General features: G+C 41.1%; 1 protein-coding gene across 5 annotated transcripts in view; it reads left to right on the top strand.

Moving 5' to 3' along the window:
- The window catches only part of tpte (transmembrane phosphatase with tensin homology), a 66,067-nt gene extending 46,968 nt beyond the window's left edge, over positions 1-19,099 (top strand). For 4 of the 5 annotated variants that reach the window (XM_059646934.1, XM_059646937.1, XM_059646933.1 and 1 more), the window contains 8 exons: positions 81-169; positions 5,853-5,914; positions 6,052-6,132; positions 6,592-6,697; positions 9,384-9,481; positions 16,766-16,861; positions 16,977-17,047; positions 18,097-19,099. In XM_059646934.1, coding sequence (XP_059502917.1) covers positions 81-169; positions 5,853-5,914; positions 6,052-6,132; positions 6,592-6,697; positions 9,384-9,481; positions 16,766-16,861; positions 16,977-17,047; positions 18,097-18,208 — 715 coding nt within the window. In that variant the 3' untranslated portion in view covers positions 18,209-19,099. The remainder of the gene's footprint in view (positions 1-80; positions 170-5,852; positions 5,915-6,051; positions 6,133-6,591; positions 6,698-9,383; positions 9,482-16,765; positions 16,862-16,976; positions 17,048-18,096) is intronic. The other variant, XM_059646936.1, reaches the window with a different exon arrangement.
- The last annotated feature ends 675 nt before the right edge of the window (positions 19,100-19,774 follow it).

The raw sequence follows: 19,774 nt of genomic DNA, 5'->3' as shown, positions 1-19,774 counted from the left end.
TCAATTGCCCTTTTTCAGTGTGTAATAAATAAAATTTGGTTTCTGGTATGATGTTTCAAAACTGTCATGTTTTACATCAGGGACATGCTGAAATTTACAGCTAATGTACGGGACTGGATGGCAGCTGATGAGAAGAATGTTATTGCAATTCATTGTAAAGGTGGCAAAGGTAAGAGACTTTTTATAAAAACTATGGATTCTGCAGGATGTTCTGTTTTGTATCTGGGTAGGGGAGGAAACATAGGACACTTTTTTTTATAATCGCACTGAAGACCTTGTTCCAGTTGTTTGCTTTACATTTGCTTCAGCCTGGATACATCTAAGGCCATTCAGCCCTTTTGAGTCTGTTCTGTTGTTCAATTTAAATCACAGGTGATTTGCATTCTAGCCCTTTCCTTTATCTGTGATTTGGTACCTTTTTACCAAATGTGATCTTAGCAAATTCTAATAAAAAAGTTTTCAATTTATCCAGCATCCAAACTTTCTTTATGATAACCTACTAGATTTGTGTTCAGAAAATAGGCAGTCGTTTTAGGAACCCACTTCACTTGTCAGTAGTTGCCAGTATAAAAGTGCAGCATGGATTGGAACTCTGCATCCTATGCATAATTCCTTAAATTATTTTGCAAACTGAGGTGATCCTGGCCATTACAGAGGCAAGATTAGCAATTTGTTTACAGCCTTTTGCAGACTGACAAGGCTGACATTTAATGTTTACTAATCATTAGCTGAGACCAGAGAGAATTTTTAAAATATATTGTGGCAACATTATACAAGAAGGGAGTCAAGGATAAATCCAGAAACTACAGGCCGGTGAGTCTAACATTAGGAGTAGAGAAACTTTTGCAAAATAAAATTAATCTCCACTTGAAGAAGCAAGGAATAATCAAAAATAGTCTGCATCAAATTGGATTTGAGTTGTTTTAGGAGACAACTGACCAAATGTATTGCTGAAGGTTAGTACAATTGCTGTAAGACATTTAACAGCATATTAACCCAAGTGTCTGTGAAATCCAGGGCAGTTTAGCTAACTGGATTCAAAATTGGCTTAGTGGCAGGAAGCAGAGGGAGATGATTTGAAGGATGTTTTTGTAACTGGAAGCCTGTGTTTGGCATTCCATGAGTTTTGGTGCAGGGTCCACTGCTGTTTTGTATATTAATGATCTAGATCCAATTTAGAGCACGTATTATCAGCAACTTCATGGGTGAATTGCAAGTTGGTGTGGTAAACAGCGAAGAGGAAAGCCTAGGCCTTGCATATAGATGGACTGAGCTGTGGGCAATGGAGCCTCATCCTGAAAAGTGAGGTGATGTATTTTGGGAGAACTTTTTTTCCTTTATTCATTGATGGGATGAGGACATTGCTGGCCAAGCAGCATTTATTGCCCATCTGTAATTGCCCAGAAGGCAGTTCAAAGTCAACCACGTTGCTGTGGGTCTGAGCTAAATGTCGGCCAGACCAGATAAGGATGGCAGTTTTCTTCTCTAAAGACATTAATGAATCAGGTGGGTTTTTCAGGACCATGGATTCATGGTCATTGTAAGATTCTTAATTTCAGACATTATATTGAATTCAATTTCCACCATCTGCTGTGGTGGGGTTTGAACCCAAATCACCAGAACAGTATCTGCATCTCAGGATTAACAACCCAGTGTTAATACCGCTAGGCCATCGCTGCCTTGCTTTAAAAACAAGGGATTACAAATTGAATGGTAGGACCTGAGGAAGTACAGAAGATGAGAGATGTTGGTGTGTAGGTCCATTCCCACTTAGAGGCAGCGGGTCAGTTAGATAATGTGGTTGAGAAAGCATGTGGATACTCTTGTCAAGGCATTTGAATAAAAGAGCAAGGAGATTATGATGGATTTCGGTATAATATTAGGTGGGACACCGCTGGAATGTAGTGTGTAGTTCTAGTTGCCCCACAATAGGAAGGATGTGATTGCAGAAGCAGTTCACCCAGGATGTGCCTTGGCTGGAGAGAATCAGCTATGAAGAAACACTAGGTAGGAAAGCAACCCCAGGCTGAGGGCGGGGGCGGGGGCGGGGGGGGGGGGGGGGTCTGATCAAAGTGTACAAAGTTATATGGGACATAGGGTGAAACATGCCCTCTTTCTAAGAGGGGTCAATAACCAGATGTCTGTTTTATGTTGAGAAGCTGGAGGTTTAGAGGGGATTTGAGGGAAGACATACCCAGCACCCTCAGGGTGAAGATTATCTAGAAATCACTGCCTGAAAGGGTGGTAAAGGCAGGGACCCTCAAGACATTTTTAAGAATTTTAGACGAGCATTTGAAATGCCCCAGCATACAGGGCTACAAGCAAAATGCTGTAAATGAGATTGGAACCATCAGATGTTTGTGTCCTTGCCGGTCATTAGTCAACCAAAGGGTATTTTTGTACTATGAAAACTGACACACTCTCTTTTTCTCATGGATGACCAAGGTTTGAAAGGCATATTTAAATGTGAGCCCAGTCTCTCTTTATGATAGCCTTGAGGCTGAGGAGTGGGCAGCTGGTAATGAGTAAAACTAAGAATATAGTTTTGGTGTGTAGGAGGATGGAATTTTCTTGGTTTGAAAGAAGCATGCATGAAGTAAATACTACTAAATATGTAGAGTGTCAGACCAGATTTTGGAGGTGGAGGAAGGGGAGCCATCCAGATTACTGGTTTGGTAAATGGATATAGATGATAAGAAACCATAAGAGGATGGGCAAATTGTGAACTAAATTTTTAGTGGTGATTCTCGTCTCTACTGGAAGTTTAAATACCAGAAATTAAAAGTTGGTTAGAAAAAAATCCAGGCATATATTTAGCAGTTTACATCTCCTTTGGAAACTCCAGTGCATGGCTCACTCCCTAATGAGCCTAATCAACCTGTTCAGAGATGCTATTAAATACCTCTACTGGTATGACCTAGTTCTGGGTCTCCTGCTCTAGAGGTTGTGACACTACTACTGCCAAATAAGCCTCTTAATTATTTTATGAATCCGGTGAAGTTCTCACCTTTTTAATTGACCCAACACCTCCCCTTGTTCCATTTGATCTTGAGCATCAGTGATCCACACTACTGGATAATATAAGAACTAGGAGTAGGCAATTCAGCACCTCAAGCCTGCTCCACCAACTACTATGACCATTTCTGGTCTCATTAGTATTAATCTACTTTTCTGCCCACTCTGTGTAACCCTTGGTCCATTACTATTCTGTCTCTTCCAAAACTGCCATGTTTATGGATGTTAAATGTAGGAGGTCATTTGGGGGAAAATAACCCTGATTGGTCAGTTGAAAATCAAGACTATTAATAGCCTACTTGATTTAGAAAGTGCAGAACAGGAGTGAATCACTTGATGTGGAATTTCGTAACCATTTAGAGGAATATTTCTTGGACAATTTCTCCCTTTACTAGCCCACAAAACCTGGGCAGCCTGCAGCAGAACAGATGGGATCACTTATCTTGGAAAAGTGTGTGGCCTAAAAGTGTCTGTACAGTTGCACTCATGTTACGGGAGGTGAGTAGTGCGAAACTGAGGGATTTCAGTGATTTTTTTTTTAACAATTGTGTGTCTTCTCACTTAGTACACATTATGGAAATGGCAAGTACTTGAATGATTGGCTTCTGAGTATCCAAAGTACTTTAACTAGATTAGTGCATATTTCCAAAAAGCAGAGCCCAACACCATGTAATAGTATTAGCACATATTTAAACAGCATGTAGAGGGACATGCATTAATGATTTATCAATGCTCTGTTAAATGCTGTGCAACTGAAATTCTAGTTCACAGAAGTTCAGTGACCTTCAATGGATATTAAATTCTTAGACTGATTTGTTTTTTAGACTGTTGAAGGGTCACTGCTAGAATTAAGCGCTCAATAGAAGAATCTGTTGCGAAATGGTGGGCTGGTGTGTTGTAATTAGAATATTTGGGGTGGGGGGAGAAAACATGAACTAGTGACAAGCAGGGGGTATTTGTCTTCTCAGATTTACGTTGGGCTTCAAAGTTTTTTTTGGGTCTTTTGATGCTTTGGTTTGTGAAATACTGAAGAAAAATGTCCAAAGTCCACTTTCTATTCTGACATCCAACATCATCAACTTGCTGTTCAATAGGTTTTTGCTTGTTTGGCATCCAAAAGGATCAGAATTTAGATTTAAATTTGAGGAATATTATGTTGCAAATTGCAACATTTTATAAATTTAAGACAACTTGTGATGGAGTCATTTTGATCTAAACGTGTTGCTCTGATTGTGATGCTTCGACACAATTTTTAGTGCTCGGTTTCACTGCAGAAGTAATTTTTGGCTCATACTTCCATATTTTTTTATCTTCTATAATCAATTGTGATTTTTCTTTTTGGAGAGCTAGAGTGTTTTGAGACTTCAAAGAATTTTGCCATAAAATGGTCACACCTCGAATTAAAGTTTTTATTTCCCCCAAAACAAATGGTCTGAAACCAAATTTGAGAAGGTTTATTAATGCTGTATTGGCGATTGGGAAAATTAAAAGCTCAAAGTCCTAAAAAGATGCAACAGAGTGACAAAGATGGGCAAAGTGGGGACAAAGTTTGTTAGGTTGGGGAATGTTTGTGTAATTTAAGGGTTAACCTAGAAACTAGGATCAAGAGCAGACATCCATCCTTCTGCTCACCCATTCAATGAAATTGTAGCTAATCATTTAACTCTGTATCCTGTTCCTGCTTTCTCCACATAACCTTAGAACCCTTTAGCCCCAAAACTATATCTAATTCCTCCTTAAAAACGATTCCATATTTTGATCTCAACGACTTTGTGGTAGACCATTCCACAGACTCGCTACTGTCTTTCTCCAGGTGAAGAATTTTCTCACCTTTGGTCCTAAATGCCTGATCCTTACCCTTACCCTTAAACTGACTCCCTTGTTCTGGACTCCCCAGTCATCAGGAACATTCTTCAATTATCCTGTCCAGCCCTGTTCAAATTTTATGGGTTTAAGATTTCACCCTCATTGTTCTGAACGATAGATCTTGAATAAATAACTCCATAGGAATATACAGTTACAGGACAGGTACCAAATTGACCTTTTTTGTACAAGGTCTAAAACAAGTACATGAGAATACAACCTTAAAAGAACAGAGGGGTTTTGTATCAGTGCTAACTTTCAGATTAGAATACTCCCAGGTAAGAGATCTAAATATAGCAGCCATCTGATGTGAAGTAAGATTTTTAATTCTAATTCTAACAAAGAACTGTGCTTTTACTCTACATTGAAGAAATGGATTTGCCTTGTCCATGTCCCACCCGCATTCTGACCTTGCTGTGAGAACACCACTCCCTCTCGGATTGCAAAATTGCTCATAATTAGTCCCTGAAAATCTCAAAATATGTCAAATTAATGTATAAAATGCTTGTTGGAGCTTTCTTGCAATCGTTGTCTTTGTGATTGTTTAGCACGAGACTATAATCGTGCATTGACTTCCATGTGTAAGCATAGAACATTAATCATTTCATCATTGTAAGAGATTTGGGGACGCCATTACTTTTTTTAAAAAAGTCTCATTTTGGTTACATGTTTACAATTTAATGGTAAGGAAGAAAGGGCAGTCAATTAAATCATGATAATGGAATCCTTTTTATAGATTGCATTTAAATTGAGTTGATCTGTTCGCACACTCTTAGATTAAGTGCAGGTCTATTGAAGTTTTCTTGGTTGTGCTAACTGGAGTCCTTGATCACAATCATAGGAATGTCTTGATGTGGAAAAACTGCTTTTTAAATCAATAGTGGGATTAAAGTTTTTAAGGGTGTCTCTTTATTTTTCATCGACATGACGTTTCTATTGGATGTGTTAGCTTTTGAATTTGCTTGTTTTTTTAGGCAGAACTGGAACAATGGTCTGTACCTGGCTGATTGACAGTGATCAATTTGAGAATGCAAAAGTAAGCTCATTTTGCTTTTTGTTTTAAGACACCTTTTGTACGTCAATATTTAGTCTACTTGTATAGATGTCCTAATATGGATAATACAAGATGTGATATGTTTGAACTGTAATTGTAATCTTTTTTCTCTTTGATAGGAAAGCTTAGACTATTTTGGAGAAAGGAGAACTGACACAAGTGTCAGTTCAAAATTTCAAGGAGTGGAAACTCCTTCCCAGGTAATGATAAGATAACAACAATCTTGTTATTTACAATGACACACCCCGCTTTGGACAATGGCTATTACTATTTGCTAAATGTCTGGAATCTTACATATGGTTCATCTGTTATATACCAACCACCCCTTGCTCATGATTACTTTCATATCAAGTCAACATGTGTATCATAGTTTAACTGCATTTTCCCTGGCGGTTTGAAGATTGAAACAACATATTGAGGGTGCTCCTCATCAGGTTTGGATACAGCCAGGCTAAGTTACTGAAATTTCTGACTACTGTAATTGTGCAGCAGTTTTATTACTGAACAATCTCTATGAAAAATGGTAGCATAATATGGCACACAGCATGATTTTTCTGTGGATTTTTAACAAGATTACTTGGAAGTTTTATAGAATTGCACGGTTGCTTGTAAAGACTGTCCTGAAGTGTAGTGTTAAACATTTTTTCTTTGACTTCTAGAGCAGATATGTTGGATATTATGAAGTCATGAAAAATGAGTACAAACGCCAAACTCCTCCTCAGAAGAAGCTAAAAATGAAAAGCATTAGAATCTATTCCATTCACGGTGAGCTACTTTAAATACAATACTTTCTTTTTGGCAGACATTTTCTATTTGGTTTGAGAATCCCTATCTCGAAGGCATTAACCAATCAAGATTCTTAAGCACTTTTGCTATTAATCATTATCTATGATTTAAAGCTTTGGTGCAAGTATCAGGTATCCATATCTATTCTCTTATATGTAACTGAATTCTGTTAATTGAATTATGTACAAGTTATGAAACTTTACTGAAATCCTCTTATCTGAGCACAAATTGTGTACAACGTAGCAGATGAGCAGATAATCTATTTGGGTGGTATTGTGTAGGTAAATATCGGCCAGAGTCCCTGCTCCTGAATCGTGCTGGAGAGTTTTTATGTTCACTTGAGACACACTGTCTGAAAAATGGTAATTCCATCAGTGCTCAGTTGTACTAGAAAATAAACCTGGGCTACACTTATTTATTTTGCTTGCATGTAACTCAGTAGGCTGAATGACCTCTTTCTCAGTGTCACAAGTGAACCCACAATTTTTGAGGCAAAAGTGTTTCCAACTGAGATGGTTGACCTGCCTAATCTGAATGCCATAATAGAAAAGATACAAATAATGCAAAAATTTAGTTTGAGAGAATGTAAGAGATTAGTGTGACTTTAAAAAAATCATTGTTGAAACTAATTTAAATGTTTCAACAACAGCTTCTGCAATCAAATCTTAAATTTGACTTTTTGCATTCCCAATCAAGTGGTTGCAGGCTATTTTAGTTCTGTCTTACTGACAATTCTCAATTAGGATCTATATTATAACGCTGAAAACAGGAATGCTTTGATCTTAAGCACAAGTCCAAACTGTTCATGCCAGCTACATATGGAGTACTTCCTTGTTTGAGATGTTGCCTGTTAGATGAGATGGAAAACTAACACTGTTAGAGAATGTGCAACTCTTAGTATGAACTTAGTGAAGCAGTATTTGGCAGAATCTTGTGTGCCACATTCACCTACACAATGGCATGTATTCTCATTGTTATATGTGAAGTACTTAGGGATATTTTACAAGATGGCACAAGGCCCCAAAATAAACATAGGTACAAAGCAAATTATGACTTCTGATTTTAAGTGCATGCATCGTATCCAACATTTTAAAATTTTTAAAAAATCTTTCCACTCTGTGTACACTTTTTATGCGGGGGAATTTTTTTCCATTCCCTGACTTAGCTTCTCTATTGGTTCGAATGCATTTCATCGTTTCCTTTTTTTAATCTGGTAAATATTATCTCAGTTGAGTGTTTAACTATGTGGGAATAGTCTTGAGGTAATAGGTTGACAATTCAAGCCAGGGCTCACGATTTAAACACCAGCCTGTGCTGTTCCTTCAATCTCTCACACTGAGGGAATGAGTTTTTGTTTTGTTTTTCCATTTGAATAAATGTAAAGTTTTCTTCTCAGTAAAGAGTGTGCTACAAGAAAAAAGACTTCAAATACGCTTTGCTCAACGAATCTCTCAAACTGACAGGCTTGTTTGATTAATTTACCATCTACCACCTCTGGTGTTTATGGCAGGGTACAAATTAGCTGCAGTTGTCTCTGTAATGTGTGACTAAATTTCAGAGTAATCCATTTTGAAGTACTGACTGGTTATCAAAACATTTTTCATTTTAATAATCTTCCATCTGGTTGGTCTAGCTGTGCAATTCTGGGTAAAAGGCAAGAGATCCTGTAATGATGTAAATTACATTTGTGGCTGGGAGCCACCTCTTCTGAAGCATGTAAAATTAACATTTGAAATTCAAAAGATTTTAAGCCATGCATTTAAATAGTGTTACATAATACATTTTGGACATCCTGAAGTGTTTGATAATCATTCAATATTTTTGTGGATGTAGTCACACTCCATGTTAGAAGCACACAACAACACACAGACCACTCTTCTGTAAAACAACATAGTGGTGATGACTTTTTTAATTAAAATGATGGTTAGGGGGTAAATATTGGCCCTGATACAGGTGAATTTCCCTACTACTAATCATCAAAATAGTGTCCTGAAATCTTTTCTCTCTCGTGCCACTTGTCAGATCTCTCTGAAGGGCAATGTATCCAGTAGTGTAAAGGTAAAGCCTCCATAGTCCCAGAGTACTGTTGGGCTGTGCTGTCACTAGATGGAGACCATGGTGGTATCCAGTATTGTAACACGTTCTCCAGCGGTGCTCTAAAATACTTGCAGTTGAGAAGTGGAAGTGTGGGAAGATATCCAATGTCAGAAGCTGATTTAGAGTGGAAGGATTTAGCAGTGATGCAAGACTTGTTAGGATAACTGCAAGGTCATTCCCTCAATACTTCCTCTATTCTAATAGATTGTGCTGGTGGCTGAATGGCTGTTTAATGTTTTGTTCATTTTATGATGACTATCAATCCACATGATTTGAGTCAGTTACTTTAACCTTTAGGTGGTTATGCTTAATATACAGGTTTTGAATTTTCTGTATCTGAATGCAATAGTCCAATGCAGAATACAGCATATCCTGGGGCCAATCTGGACTCCAGTTTCGTTGTTTCAGGTTTTATCCTTCACCAATCCACCCTGCATTTTTAAAAATCGGTCATGAAAATTTGCAAATATATTACATGTCTCTTGACTGTTTCAAACCTGAAACAATTGATATTTTGCATATAGATTTTTAAGAACTAAAAAAGATCTGCTCACATTATTCCACACAGGAGTTGGTCGTAACAATGGGAGTGACCTGAAAGTTGAAATTATTGTGAAGAAAGTGCTCGTATTTCAGTGTGTTTGTGCAACACAGGAAAACTGCAAGGTAAAACCTACAATAATAATCAAAACCCAGGAAAGTATTTGGGATCCATCTTGTTCCAAATAGCCCATTAATTCTGTGTAGGTGAGGAGTTTAAGGTGCATGTGTGCGTTGGTCCAAATGGGGGCCAGAGTTGGGCTTGGAAGTGAGAGTGCCTGCCCTTGACTTAAATGTTTGATTGTGATATCAAGGAGCCCACAAGTGTTGATGGGAATCGGCGCAGGCTGCCGGCTAGTTGGAGTCATATTTACCTCCGAGGAAGATGGACAGAGTTGTTTTGAGGTCAATCATCTCAGCCCCAGTGCGTCTTAAAAATGAGTACCTCCCAGGGTAGTTTCTTAACCATCAATGTTTCAATAATTACTTGCCTCTATCGTATACAAGACTGGGGATATTTCAATGTGTCATAATTTGTTTGATTCATAACTGTTTAGGTACTGAAGCAGTCAATGTTTGTATGCTGGATGTGAGTTTGCTCGCTGAGCTGGAAGGTTAGTTTTCAGACGTTTCGTCACCATTCTAGGTAACATCAGTGAGCCTCCGGCGAAGTGCTGGTGTTATGTCCCGCTTTCTATTTATCTGTTTAGGTTTCCTTGGGTTGGTGATGTCATTTCCTGTATTGATGTCATTTCCTGTTCTTTCTACCATCCTCTGAGAAATTGATTTGGAGCCAATGTTTGTATGCAGCTAGACTGGGCAACATTTAAGGCTATTTAGTGTATGGGAGGGGCTGGGTCTGAATGAGATGCTCTTTTGGAGATTGGTGCAGACTCAATGGGTTGACTAACATCTTTCTGTACTATAGGGAATCTGTGACAGGAAATTGCGTTACAGTTGTTGAATTCTTCGAATTCTCCAATCACCTTGGTGATCATCAGATGCTGAACTTGACCAGCCATACAATTTACTGTGCTGTAAGATGCTAGGATTTCTGAGGCTGGTAACTAAACTTCTGACTCGAACCGTGTCACCCACCGACATAAGACACCAGTCAGGCGTGTGATGGGATACTCTCCAGTTGTCTCGAGTGCTGCTACAACAATACTCTAACTGAACACTGTCCAGGACACAGCAGTCTGTTTGCCACCTATTCACCGTTTTAAAAATTCATACTGCTGCCACTGTGGAGCATTGTGTACCATTATAAAAGTACACTGCATCCACCAGCCGCAGTCTCTACCAGCCAGATGAAATGCAACAAATGCGTAGTTAAACCGCTGCCTGGAAGTTCCCCACCAAGCCTCAGACTGTCCTGATTGGAAATTTGTCACTGTTTGCTGGGCCAAAATACAAGAACTGCCCCCCTACTCTGAATAGCCCTCTAGGTGTACCTCCACCCCAAAGGTTGCAGTTGTTTGGGAATGCAGCTCGCCAGCACCACCTCATGGGCAGTTAGAGATGTGCACTAAATTTCTGGCCTGGGCAGAACTACCCATACCCTATGAAAATATCAATTCATAATGTCATCTTCAGAAAAGAGGTCCCGATCTGAAACGTCAGCTTTCCTGCTCCTCTGCTGCCTGGCCTGCTGTGTTCCTCCAGCTCCATACTGTTACCTCAGACTCCAGCATCGGCAGTTCTTACTATCTCTCAATTCATAAATGTTTGGCTTGTATTTTTGCTCTTGATTTTAATCACAACTTTGATCTAATATACTAAGGATGTCAACCAATTTAAATGTGGAAAATTAACTGTTGTGTGATGGTCTTCCCATGAGTGTGTTCAACATGGTGCTAGCTTCAGCTGGCAAATCCACAATCTGGCCAGAACAACACTCAAAAAGAGGCAAAACTGACATGGTAATAAAATGTGAGGCTGGATGAACACAGCAGGCCAAGCAGCATCTCAGGAGCACAAAAGCTGACGTTTCGGGCCTAGACCCTTCATCAGAGAGGGGGATGGGGGGAGGGAACTGGAATAAATAGGGAGAGAGGGGGAGGCGGACCGAAGATGGAGAGCAAAGAAGATAGGGAGGTAGGGAGGGGACAGGTCAGTCCAGGGAAGACGGACAGGTCAAGGAGGTGGGATGAGGTTAGTAGGTAGCTGGGGGTGCGGCTGGGGGTGGGAGGAAGGGATGGGTGAGAGGAAGAACCGGTTAGGGAGGCAGAGACAGGTTGGACTGGTTTTGGGATGCAGTGGGTGGGGGGGAAGAGCTGGGCTGGTTGTGTGGTGCAGTGGGGGGAGGGGATGAACTGGGCTGGTTTAGGGATGCAGTGGGGGAAGGGGAGATTTTGAAACTGGTGAAGTCCACATTGATACCATATGGCTGCAGGGTTCCCAGGCGGAATATGAGTTGCTGTTCCTGCAACCTTCGGGTGGCATCATTGTGGCAGTGCAGGAGGCCCATGATGGACATGTCATCAAGAGAATGGGAGGGGGAGTGGAAATGGTTTGCGACTGGGAGGTGCAGTTGTTTGTTGCGAACTGAGCGGAGGTGTTCTGCAAAGCGGTCCCCAAGCCTCCGCTTGGTTTCCCCAATGTAGAGAAAGCCGCACCGGGTACAGTGGATGCAGTATACCACATTGGCAGATGTGCAGGTGAACCTCTGCTTAATGTGGAATGTCATCTTGGGGCCTGGGATGGGGGTGAGGGAGGAGGTGTGGGGACAAGTGTAGCATTTCCTGCGGTTGCAGGGGAAGGTGCCGGGTGTGGTGGGGTTGGAGGGCAGTGTGGAGCGAACAAGGGAGTCACGGAGAGAGTGGTCTCTCCGGAAAGCAGACAGGGGTGGGGATGGAAAAATGTCTTGGGTGGTGGGGTCGGATTGTAAATGGCGGAAGTGTCGGAGGATAATGCGTTGTATCCGGAGGTTGGTAGGGTGGTGTGTGAGAACGAGGGGGATCCTCTTGGGGCGGTTGTGGCGGGGGCGGGGTGTGAGGGATGTGTCGCGGGAAATGCGGGAGACGCGGTCAAGGGCGTTCTCAATCACCGTGGGGGGGAAGTTGCGGTCCTTAAAGAACTTGGACATCTGGGATGTGCGGGAGTGGAATGTCTTATCGTGGGAGCAGATGCGGCGGAGGCGGAGGAATTGGGAATAGGGGATGGAGTTTTTGCAGGAGGGTGGGTGGGAGGAGGTGTATTCTAGGTAGCTGTGGGAGTCGGTGGGCTTGAAATGGACATCAGTTACAAGCTGGTTGCCTGAGATGGAGACTGAGAGGTCCAGGAAGGTGAGGGATGTGCTGGAGATGGCCCAGGTGAACTGAAGGTTGGGGTGGAAGGTGTTGGTGAAGTGGATGAACTGTTCGAGCTCCTCTGGGGAGCAAGAGGCGGCGCCGATACAGTCATCAATGTACCGGAGGAAGAGGTGGGGTTTGGGGCCTGTGTAGGTGCGGAAGATGGACTGTTCCACGTAACCTACAAAGAGGCAGGCATAGCTGGGGCCCATGCGGGTGCCCATGGCCACCCCCTTAGTCTGTAGGAAGTGGGAGGAGTCAAAAGAGAAGTTGTTGAGTGTGAGGACGAGTTCCGCTAGGCGGATGAGAGTGTCGGTGGAGGGGGCCTGGTCGGGCCTGCGGGACAGGAAGAAGCGGAGGGCCTTGAGGCCATCTCCATGCGGAATGCAGGTGTACAGGGACTGGACGTCCATGGTGAATACATCCCAGGCCCCAAGATGACATTCCACATTAAGCAGAGGTTCACCTGCACATCTGCCAATGTGGTATACTGCATCCACTGTACCCGGTGCGGCTTTCTCTACATTGGGGAAACCAAGCGGAGGCTTGGGGACCGCTTTGCAGAACACCTCCGCTCAGTTCGCAACAAACAACTGCACCTCCCAGTCGCAAACCATTTCCACTCCCCCTCCCATTCTCTTGATGACATGTCCATCATGGGCCTCCTGCACTGCCACAATGATGCCACCCGAAGGTTGCAGGAACAGCAACTCATATTCCGCCTGGGAACCCTGCAGCCATATGGTATCAATGTGGACTTCACCAGTTTCAAAATCTCCCCTTCCCCCACTGCATCCCTAAACCAGCCCAGTTCATCCCCTCCCCCCACTGCACCACACAACCAGCCCAGCTCTTCCCCCCCACCCACTGCATCCCAAAACCAGTCCAACCTGTCTCTGCCTCCCTAACCGGTTCTTCCTCTCACCCATCCCTTCCTCCCACCCCCAGCTACCTACTAACCTCATCCCACCTCCTTGACCTGTCCGTCTTCCCTGGACTGACCTATCCCCTCCCTACCTCCCCACCTACACCCTCTCCACCTATCTTCTTTGCTCTCCATCTTCGGTCCGCCTCCCCCTCTCTCCCTATTTATTCCAGTTCCCTTCCCCCATCCCCCTCTCTGATGAAGGGTCTAGGCCCGAAATGTCAGCTTTTGTGCTCCTGAGATGCTGCTTGGCCTGCTGTGTTCATCCAGCCTCACATTTTATTATCTTGGAATCTCCAGCATCTGCAGTTCCCATTATCTCTAAAACTGACATGGTGTCACCTGGATCCTGAGAAATTGGGAGTAGACTTTTTTGTGTTGCCACAGTCATTGCATTGAGGATGTTCCATAGTGGTCTTGTGAATTTAAAGATTAATATCCAGTAATAAAGAAGGAATTGTGGCATGATATCCATGATGGGGTGGTGTGAGACCTGATGTGCAGCTTGGACTCTGGGGACAGGGCTTTTTTTTTCTTTGCATGGTTGGAGAAGTCGAGGGACTGATGACTTCAAATGTTAGTGGCATTTAGCAGGCAGGAAAAGACTTGTTGAGCCTCTCCCCATGTCATGATTCCAAAAATCATCATTTACTTCCTCTTCTTCCCCCCCCCCCCCCCCCCCAAAATCATTAAAATCACTTGCGGAGGCACAAAGTATATCAGGGCCAGTACACATTGCTCAGTTTTAAAAGCTTTTTTGAACCACTTGGGGCAGTGTGTGTGCTCTGCCCCAGTGCTGTGGCTAGTCCAATAAACTTCTGATTGAAACAAGGTATTTATTATTGGAGTCTCACCTTGTGAAAATTCCCTGCAAAGAATCTTGAGGGCTGCTCTGAGATGTCTGAGCTGAGAATGACCCCACTGTCTTGCTGTTGGAGGACTGGCTGACTGACACGAGCGGTTGAGGACCCTGGGATGTATTCCAATGGAGTTTAGAAGGATGAGGGGGGGGATTCCAATTAAAACTTGTATGGAGTGGATGTGAAGATGTTTCCACTAGTAGGAGAGATTAGGACCAGAGGCACAGCCTCTGGGAAGGGGTAATCCTTTATAACTGAGAGGAGGAATTTCTGCAGCCAGAGGGTAGTGAATCTGTGGAAAATCATTGCCGCAGAAGGCTGTGGATGTCAAGTTCTTGATGTATTTAAGACCAAAGTGTTCTTGATTAGGAAGGCTATCAAGGGTTACAAGGAGAAGGCAGTGATCGAATGGTCATGCAGACCCAATAGGCCTGAATAGCCTGTTTCTGTTCCTGTATCTCAATGGGGAGTTTGGCATTTAGGCAGTAACACTAATGCCATACATGTGTCCAAATCTGATTGTCCCTTTGCATGCAAGCACAGACTAGCTCAGTATCTGAGCAGTTGCAAAAATGGAACAAAGTAAACATCCCACTGCTAGCTTTATCAAGGGCAGGCCAGTGAGTCAGCTGAAGATGGTTGGTCTCAGGGCACTATCCTTGTTTCCACTGGAGTTCTAGGGGGAGACAATGGCCTATGGTATTCATTGCTGTAATGTTCTGGGGACCCAGGGTCAAATCCCACCATAGCTGATGCTGCAATTTGAATTTGATAAAAATCTGGAATTACTGATTGTTGATAAAACCCATCAGGTTCACTAATTACTTTTGAGGAAGGAAACTGTTGTCCTTACCTGGTCTGATGACTGCAAACCACATAGCTATGTAGTTGACTCTTAACTGGCCCCTGGGAAATAACGGTTGGGCAATAAATACTGGGTCCAGGCAGTGATTTTAAAAAGTTTGGAAGAATAAGGGGTCACTTGATTTAAATATTCAAGATCCTGAATGGTTTTGACAAGTTGAACATGGAAAGGATGTTTCTTCTTTCGAGTGAATCCAAAACTACAGGGCAGTGGTTCAAACTTGGAGGTATTTTTAAAAAAAAAAGACTAACTTTGGAATTCTGCCCGAAGATAGTGGAAGCAAGTCATTTAAACATCTTTTGATAGAGGGCCACAGATTGCTCAGCAAAGGAATGGAAGGTTAGGGATAGATGGGAATGTGCAATTTTAAATCCTCAGATCAATGATCCCATTTAATGGAGCAGGCTTGATGGGCAGAATGTTCTACTACTCCCGTTTCCTAGGTCTATAAACAGAAGTGACAGGCGTGGCTTCCAGCTTGAACATCTCAAAGTCTGAGCTCATTTACAAGTTCAGAAGCATTTGAAATTTAGGTGGAAAGGTCCTAAATTTTTTGTAGTGCCCATTGCATTAAAGGGAAGAAAAGTATTCAGCTTTCCAGTGAAGCTCCTCATTCAAGTTTTTAATGTGCCGATTTGGGATTCATGTTAAAACTTCAGTCTGTCAGAGGAATGGAGACAAGTAAGGATCATAAAACTTAACAATTACACAGCAGAGGGAGGAGAAGGTTGTAACAAACACACTCTAAGAGCACAATAGACTGCAGCAGTTGAAGAAAGTAACTCCTACTCCAACCATCAATGCCCACAGAACCGCAAACAATTTTTCAAAAAAAAATCTGACTGCAGAATGATTTATTTCATAACGTCTGTAACCTATGGAACAGGAGGAAAGGGGTTGTTGAGATGATAGGATGAATGGGCATAATTTTAAGATGCCATTCCTGAAAGTAAGGCACCATATGGAAGAAGAAAAAATAAGATGAGAAGAGCTACCTCTGAAGGGGTTGTTACGCATACGGTGGCCTGACTTTTATCCAGTATGATGAGATTTTTTGGTTTTGAATTTCTGCAGTTTTCCCTAAAATGGCTGCTTTCGTTTCAAATGCATCAAAACCACAGCAAAATAGTTTAAAGAAGATCATCTTGCATTGTTTATTTTTGTTGCGTTTTGTACATTCAATTGTTTCTTGTTCACTTGTCAGCTATAGGCCACCACTTATTCCTATCATTCCAATGATGTGTGTCAATGTATGCATATTCACCTCTGACTTCTGCCTGCCTACCTGCGCTGTTCTGCACCACCTGAAGATTAATTAAATCTCTAGATTTTACATGAGGAAAGCCTACTATTGCAAATTGTTATCAGTTTTCAATGTTTAGCACCATTTTTGTATTTCATTTTTTAAGTCATGGATGGATTTGGTAACTACTTTCCCTAGTTACATTATAAAATTTATTTGTACAGCTATTCTTTGATGCTGGGAGTAACTCTGCTATAATTAGCTTGGAGAATGGTCCTGAAGTGAGCGGTGATGTTAAAGTCAGATTTGAGTCTAGTGGGGTAAGTTTTTTTTTCTCTCTCTCTCTCTCTCTCTCTCTCCTCTTCTACAATGATTAAAAATAAATGCATCATAATTGCTTAAACAATTCTAAAAATTTATTTTTTTTCTATCCAGGGCCTTCCTAAAGGTTATGATGACTGTCCATTCTACTTCTGGTTCAACACATCTTTCATTGTAAATAATAGGTACAGTTGAATTAGTTTTAAGAATCTGTTGAAGGAAGCAAAAGACCAACACGTTAACTATTGCCTCATTTAGATCCAGTATGTAATGGTTTATACTTGGTCATGTATCCTATTTAAATCACTTGAAATTTCTTAACGGGCTTGATGTTTTGAGAATTCTTATCCATGATTATGCTAGACAGAAAGACATTTGCACTCAACAATCCTCTTATCTAGCTAAAAGATAGTGGTGTTTTGAGAAGACTTTATTTGGAGGCTATAGAATCTAGTGGGGTTTTATTTAAAGTCTTTTGTCCATTGGTCCTTGTTTTCTCCAACTTGCAAGTGGGTTTGTGGGTGAGGTGAAGTGGGAAGAGAAATAAAAACTGAACTACGTTGACAACTTGGTACACTGAAAGAGGAAAGATTGCAGAATCTTCACCCAATTGTCATATGACTGTCTGTCTTCATAATCTACTCTATCTTGAACTACATATTACCTGAAATCAAGCCTCGGGCCACTTTTGCTACAATATTCCAACCCAAATTTGACGTGTTGGGCAACTTTAGCTACAACATTGGATGCAAAAGTGACATGACCATAGTACAGGTGTGCAATAATCTGTTCTGTGGTGTTGAATCTGATAGGTGAGTTGCTATTGGTTTGAATTGAACATTACTATATTATTAAAATACAGGTGTCAGCTGACCCCTTTTCAGAAAAGTAAAGGACAATTTAAGTTGCAAAAGTTGTCTGTGGTGTCCCTATTTTACAACTTTAAGTACATCTTTACCGATTGTCCAATGAGATTCTAAAATCACCCTTTCCAGAATTGCCAACCACTGAATCATTTTCCAGATTCTTAAAACGTCTGAACTTGTATCCAAAAAAAAAATCAAATTGCGAGCACTTTGAGTTGATCAAAATTAGATTTACATTGCAGCTAAATCTATATCAGACAACTATTTCCTGTTTCCACTTTTTATGGTCTCCAGAGTTTTAGTAGCTAAAGTAAACTGGTAATTTTTTTCTTTTTCTGAAATGGGTTTTTCTTTTCAAATTTGTCCAGGCTCTACTTGTCTAGAGATGAACTTGACAACCCACACAAACCCAAAACCTGGAAAATCTACAGCGAAAAATTTGCAGTGGAGGTGAATTTTGATGATCCTGATTCCAGTTAAGCTAATGCCACCTCAAGAACAGAATGGGTACAGAATGATTCCAGGCAGTTTATAATGTAAATATTGTATTGGGAGTCTGGTACTGCCTTCAGTGGGGGGAAATATGTGGGAACTTCTACTTGCTGCAAGATATTCATGTTAAGTACTTCAGACTTGTAACTAAAGGAAAAACTGTTGGAAAATAGTCATCATTCTGGTGCTGAGGGCCACCTTCTTCTTCACCACAACCCCTTTCCAGCCCATTTTTTTTCCTTGAAGAATTGCCAGTGTTGTATTTACCTCATCGGAAGGAGGGTGATTATCAGTTACCCCAGGACTGGATTAGTTTTGATATTTTTTACTTCATAAAAACTGTTCAGTGGCATTTTATTTTCCCCAGAAGAGACATGAGCTACCAGCAATGTGATGTCAGGGCTAATAAAAAGCCATCCCCCTGCACTCCCTACTGTGACATTCTGATTTGTTGAAATGATTTGTCCTTTGTGATATTTCAGTAGCCTGATAACGTATTGAAACATAGTTGTGCAGTATTGAATTGTGCCACTGAAACACTTAGATACTTGTGTTCTTCAGATGAAAGGCTCCAACCACAAATAGCACTGCACTGTGGGAGGGACAGGAGCAAAAGAGACTTGTTCGGCACAGGCATTAATGTAATTATCCTATTGATACTTAAGTGATCCGACTATTCATATCTGCTTAAAATGAAGTGGCTTTTCTGTATGTTACAAAACCTTAAGCCTAGATCACTTCTTCCAATTGAATTTGTGCACACTTCATGTTTTGATATGAAACTTGAATATTACCACACATACTTGAACTACATATTTAGTGATGTTTGTTTAACTATTAAATGTCAGTAGTTATCAAATGCATCTATCACCGAATCCATTTGTGTAGACATCTTAACTTTCTTCAATAAATAGTAAAATACTGACTTCCTACTTTTGGGATTCCTCCTAGCCATTGTTACTAGTAGCAAATAATGTTTGACATGTTCCTATGAATAGAATTGACTTGTGATACTATAACTTGATAATGTTTACAGAAGGGTAAAAGGATCCAGTTCCTGCTCTTTTCCTACATATAAATAGATGCAACATTTGGGAAGTAGGACAAGTACAATAGGTATGTGCACTTTTTTTGAAATGGTGAAGTAGTTTTTTTTAAAATATAAAGCATCATGCTTGTAATAACTGCACAAGAGCTTTGCAGTGGAAACACCAATATGTATCTAATATCCTCTTAGGTCTACAAATATTAATGCTATTAGAGCCCCAGTCTAATGCAATACCTTTGTAAAAATAGTATAACATACACACCAGGCCCTAGAAGCATGTTTTAGTCTGCTTTAAATGACACACTCCTAACAATAGGGCAAGGAGGAACGGTCACTTGGCTGGTTGTTAGACGTAGATGCTTTGCTTATTATCTACTCTCTCTCCTTTATTCCCCTTTTTTAAAAGAAAGAAGTCAGCACCATTTTCCCAATATCACAGATCAAGCAGAAATGGACTGTCAAATGCCTTTAGCTGACCGCCTTTCTTTTTAATAAAAAGGATGCAG

The sequence above is a fragment of the Stegostoma tigrinum genome, chromosome 6, assembly GCF_030684315.1.
Source record: "Stegostoma tigrinum isolate sSteTig4 chromosome 6, sSteTig4.hap1, whole genome shotgun sequence".
Taxonomy (NCBI): Eukaryota; Metazoa; Chordata; class Chondrichthyes; order Orectolobiformes; family Stegostomatidae; genus Stegostoma; species Stegostoma tigrinum.
Note: the sequence above shows the minus strand (reverse complement) of the source record. Positions and strands in the feature narration are given on the sequence as shown.